This window comes from Mytilus galloprovincialis, chromosome 4, assembly GCF_965363235.1.
Source record: "Mytilus galloprovincialis chromosome 4, xbMytGall1.hap1.1, whole genome shotgun sequence".
Taxonomy (NCBI): domain Eukaryota; kingdom Metazoa; phylum Mollusca; class Bivalvia; order Mytilida; family Mytilidae; genus Mytilus; species Mytilus galloprovincialis.
In genome coordinates, this window is record NC_134841.1 from 100,014,105 (window position 1) to 100,019,947 (window position 5,843).

A 5,843-nucleotide genomic window follows, 5' to 3' on the forward strand; every position below is an offset into this window, starting at 1 on the left:
ACTTTTTATCAATATAAACTTTAATTATGCACGATACCTATTTCAGGTTGAAAACAATTTAATAGAAATTATGTATAAATGTTTAAATCATACAAACATGTGCATGGATAAGTGTAAGCAATTATGTCCAGTATTTTATTAATTATTGATATTGGACATTGATTAAAGAAAACTACAACAATCGGACGTATTTGCCGTCACAATGGACGTCGATTAGAGTATCAAAATACTGGACATCGATTTGAGAATGTAACGTCAGATTTGGACTTCATATTGAGAAACGGTCGTCGATTTGAGGAACGGACGTCGATTAGAGTCCAGTCGTCGATCTGAGTCTAACATATATATATATATATATATATATATATATATATATAGCTTGTCACGTGTTTAAGTACCCAACTGACCCCAATGCAAGAAGAACGTTTTTGTTCACTATCATTTAGATACGTTTTTCGGTTACAGGAATGACCAAATTGCGTAACCATAATTTTATCAATAAACTTCCGTGTTATAAATAGATATATATGTATATAGTATATATGTGTATAAATTGTCTCGTGATGAATATTTTGATTATTGGAATATATTTTGTATTTACATACAATTCAAAGAATGAACTCATTCAATATAATGGTACGTTGTTTTTATATTAAGAAAAAAAATCACGTCCAGAAAATAGTTTCAGTTTAACATATTTTATTTGCAAAAATAGCAAAAGGGATTGGATACAAATTATACAAACCGATGTCTATTAATTTTGCCATGATAAAAAACTCTTCAGGCACTGTTTAAGAATGTTAAATGTCTAATAGTTTCTTACCAATATCAGATATAAATTGAAAAATGAACTAACAAGTGGGATCGATTACACACAGCTTATATTCTAAATTTGCTAAATTTTTATTAGGTGTAAATAAAGGTGCTGTTAATAATGCTGTACTTTCTGAATTAGGTTTATTCCCACTTTCATTGTCAGCCCTTAAAAATACAATTAACTTCTTCTGGCTTCATATCATTAATATGGACAGTGAGAGTATGGTAAAGAAAGCATACAATGAAAACTTAAACTTTCCTAATGGTTTTTGTAGTAAATTAAAAGTGTTATTAGGTAAACTTAGTTTTCAGCATGTCTGGGAAAATCAAAATACTATGTCAAAGAAAAAATTACTTTTTTCATTTCAAAAGAAATTAGAAGAGGAATTCATAAAATACTGGAAACAAGCTCTTTTTTGTGACTCTAATAATGGTAATAGTCATGGTAATAAACTAAGAACATATCGCAAAGTTAAAAATAATTTTGAATTAGAAAAATATCTTCTACTGGACCTTAACAAAAGTGTTATTTCTAAAATGGTAAAAATCAGAATTAGTAATAGTAAATTACTAATAGAAGTTGGTAGATATACTAGAACACCTTTAGAACAGAGAATTTGTCCAATTTGTAAGGATGGAATTGAAGATGAGTTCCACTTTCTCATTCAATGTAAAGCGTTAGAACTTAATAGAAATGTATTTTTTAGTAATTTAAGTGATATAGTTCCATCTTTTGTTAATATGTGTGAACAAGACAAGTTTAGTTTCATTTTGAAAAGTAATGATATGGACATTAGTACTGTAAGTGTAGCTGGAATAAGCGATATGTATGATTTGAACATTCATTTAAAGCAAACATAATGTTGTTAAGAGCTTTTATAGTACTTATTAAAGCTGATTGTAATAGCTTGGATTAATAATATTGTATGAATAACACCTCCACGCAATGTAAATATAAAATATGTATCTCTTATCATGATCATTGAGAAAATATGTTTGGTTGGTTTTTTTTTTGGTTTTTTTATTTGTTTGTTTATTTTTGTATTTGTATTTTGTAAATGTCGGCTGGTATCATTTCTGTATAGGAATTTACACCAATAAAATTATTTGATTTATTCTAGACCAAATTCTAAACCATACCATTCATTGCCATTATATTATTTGATCATATTTACAAACATTTGACCTAACACGGTGATTAAACTTGAGAAAAACTTCCTGAAAAGACATGTATCAGATTTCTGCTCTAAATCTTTTTATGCGATTTATCCTATTTATATTTAGTAATAACTAATTACAGAACTTGAATTTACAATGTACACATATATACTTGCTCAGCTTGTGTCGAGATAAAAAAAATCCGTTACTCCAAAACTTACAAATCTCTGCATGCTGATAGACAATTTAAAATCCGATGGAACCAACACGTTTTGTCGCATATCTACTGCAGTTTAAGGTCCCTTTAAATGTAAAAAAATACTTTTGAAAACATTAAGATTTCGGCACTGAGTAAAAGATACAAATACTCAAGACCAGTGAAGTCAATGCTGAAAACGTATTTTATGTTTGAGCTAAGATGGAAATCTAAGTTCCTTTCTCTTTTTTCGTCGATGATTACTGTCTCATTGACATACATGCACTATCTTGTTTTCATTGATACAATACACATATGGTATTTTGTGCGAACAACTGAAATAAAATTACTTTCTGACAGCTGAAAATATCAACATATATAGGATTGGTTGCAATCAAGTTTTATGAAGGGACCATTCCACTTTGTATTTATTACTGTTGGGTTTCTGTTTAATTCATCCTTACCATACACGTCTTGAGTTCAGAATAAAACCTTCAATGTTTCTTTTTGTTTTTGCAGTTTAAGCACAATGGCTGACTGGACATGTTTACCAGAAGTAGTACTTGGAAAAGTACTCAGTTATTTAGAAATACTCGATAAATTCTGTATTAGTAAAACATGCCGCTCGTGGGAATGTGCTGCTTTCAGACCCGAGGCGTGGGCGAATGTACATATTTCTGGAGAAAAGCTTTTTCTTCAGATTACATGCAATATGATGTGTCTTGACGAAATGATTTCAGAACAAAAGTTTAGCTCAGAACTTTTATTTTTTGTTCAAAAGGGTAGTCATCTTATAAAGAATCTAAATATAACATTTTGCAGACAGTTTGACATTGAACTTTTTAAACAGTTAACATCTGATTGTCAATATCTTACATCGATACAATTATCCATATGGTCCAATACGAAAGAGAAATTAGACATGATGATTCATGATTGCATCAACAATTTGTTTATAAAAAAGAAAGATATAAAAGTCGTCCGAATCTATGATGTTTCTTCTGGTGCTTTTCCTAAGAAACTTACAGATCAAAGTCCATTCCTTGATGGTGATGTTATTCCAGGACTCAATGTGTCGAAGTCAAAATATCCTACAATTCCATTCGGAGCTTCTCATGCCCAACATCTTAAAGAGCTATGGATTGTCAATTCCTTTAAGTTGCATTCTTTAAGGAATATCTTATATTTAGTTAATCTGACAGAGTTAGCGATTAATCCACAACACCTTAATCATAGCCTTTTAGTTCACCTAGCTTCATACTCTCTAACAGATCTTTTCATCGTTGCCAACGAAAACACGCGGGAATTTTACAACGAGGCTATTAACGATATACAGTGGAAGGATATTAGGAGGAATGGCCCAACACTTCGAGTTCATTGTTACTTTAGCTGCACCCATGAATGGGCTGAAAAAGATGTTATATTTAAACCAAGCATGCCTTTGGCTTCGCTTGTTTATAGAAAGAACGTCTGGCTGCGATATCCTTGTTTTATTTCTGATTTCATGTCGGCATATTGTGAAACTTTAGAAGAATTCGTAGATTATAGTTTATCAGAACTGACATATCAACAAGGCTATGCAAAATCATTTCTTTCTAGAATGGACAATTGGGTAATTAACATTGCCAGAAACTGTCAGAAACTGAAATGGCTTACGGTTAAAGAACCTTTATCTAGTGCTTCATTAATTTTGATTGCGTGTCTCAATAGAAATATTAGACGTTTTCTTGTACGTGATGATATGATCATTTACACAAATGACATCCCCGATGATGTTTTTCCAGATGAAGTTATAAGAAAGACAGTGACTCTTTTCCACGAAACCCCGGAGAAGCTTAATGAGAAGATGTCTGAAATTCTTAATACCAGATGGACGCCATTGTCCAGGAGTAATTACTTTGCTATCCTAAACAATAAATACAAGAAATTTAAATAAACTATTTCTAAATTTTAGTTTTTAATATGCTCATAATTTCACTGAATAATTGATACGAAAAATCTCATTTAAATAAGTTTTCATGAATCAGCTCATTCAACAAGATGCATGTAATAAAAAATCCGATGTATGAAAATTTCAAATTGGCTGGTTTCTAACAATATCAATTTAGAGGCCATTGCCAATGGGGGAATGGTGGAACACAGGGCTAAGAAATAAAAAAAAAAGTTATGTTAAAACTAATTCCAGGAACAGATTGAGATTTGAAATTATCAAGAAGTTCTTTAGAATTTTTAAGAATCCACAAATGTTTAATACCACTACGCGAGTAAAACAATTTTGTCGTTCAAAGTATTTTCAAATTTATAATAGAACAATATATAAATAACACATAGCCGAGAGGGTGATAGAGCAGATTGTTACCACGAGAAAACATTGTCAACCGCGGCGAATAACATTATGACATATAATAGACTAATAACATAATGGCGGGATCTTTAAAAGTACAAAGTCACGTCATATGAACCAAAGAAACACATAAAAAAAGTCGCACATACAGAACACACCAGGAAAAATGAAACATCAGACAAACACATTGACGGGATGTATAAGTACCGAGCCATGTCAAATGGATATCACAGAAAACACACCAAACAGTAAAAGTAATAGTAATAATATAACAAAGACAAGTAAAAGAACAATAATACACGTTGTTAAGATTATAAACAACGTCAGTACGCAGAATCTATACATCAAGACCATCATGTATTATTTGTGAAATTGATCCGGAATATTTATCAACACGGTCTTGGTACATTCCGATGCATTTCTTTTTATTAGGAAAAGGACGAGACGTTCTTTGACATAACCCTGGTTCATCAACTTTCTGCTCAGACACTGGTGATGGTTTATAAAGTATGAGTAGGATCTGCAATAGTCTGTATCCCGGCCGTTATTGAAATTCTTGTTAATATTTGTATATATTCCGAAGGCATACTGGATATTTTACGGAGGGGACCAACCTATAGAGCTGCAAGCTCTTGAATATCGAATAAGTTGGGAAATGTATATTCCATATGCAGGTGAAGTTGGTATATTGCTGCTTAGTTCGGGGAAATTGAAAATTTCAAACTTAAAATTGTCTCGTTTGTCATAGATTCTGGTACTCAGATGACTGTATATGTCAAATTATCGGACCACAGATGAATTATCACGTTGTGATTGGTTAAACGCCGTCACGTGGTGACCCCTTATGAGACCTTATCGGACCACAGATGAATTATCACGTTGTGATTGGTTAAATGCCGTCACGTGGTGACCCCCTATGAGACCGTATGGGGTTAGTAAGTTTCATATGGTGTTCATGACGCGTTAATGGCGACGTCATCTATTAATGTTGTTGTGTTTCATTGTTTATTTTTCAACAAAACGCCGCAGAAAAAGTCCAGCGTCCGATAAATTCGTTATACGGTTAACTACTGACCCCCTACGGATCCATAGAGGGTGAATAAAATTCATAGGGGACTCGGCCTCCGGCCTCACCCCCTATGGATTTTACTAACCCTCTATGGATCCGTATGGGGTCAGTAGCGAACCATATAACTTATAGTATGGGTTATTAAGTTTCATATGGGGTTCATGACGCGTTAATGGCGACGTCATCTTTTAATGTTGTTGTGTTTCGTTGTTTATTTTTCAACAAAACGCCGCAGAAAAAGTCCAGCGTCCGATAAATTC

At 32.4% G+C, this 5,843-nt stretch overlaps 1 protein-coding gene across 1 annotated transcript; it reads left to right on the top strand.

The window, feature by feature from the left end:
* The first annotated feature begins 506 nt into the window (after positions 1–506).
* Positions 507–4,123, top strand: LOC143073603 (uncharacterized). Its single transcript, XM_076249264.1, has 2 exons — positions 507–636; positions 2,690–4,123. The coding sequence occupies exon 2, from the start codon at positions 2,700–2,702 to the stop codon at positions 4,104–4,106; it is 1,407 nt and encodes a 468-aa protein (XP_076105379.1). The 5' UTR covers positions 507–636; positions 2,690–2,699; the 3' UTR covers positions 4,107–4,123.
* Positions 4,124–5,843: the final 1,720 nt, after the last annotated feature.

What these genes read in the sequence shown, in the direction of transcription:
- LOC143073603 (XM_076249264.1), top strand. Translation starts at nt 2,700, where the DNA reads ATGGCTGACTGGACATGTTTACCAGAAGTAGTACTTGGAAAAGTACTC.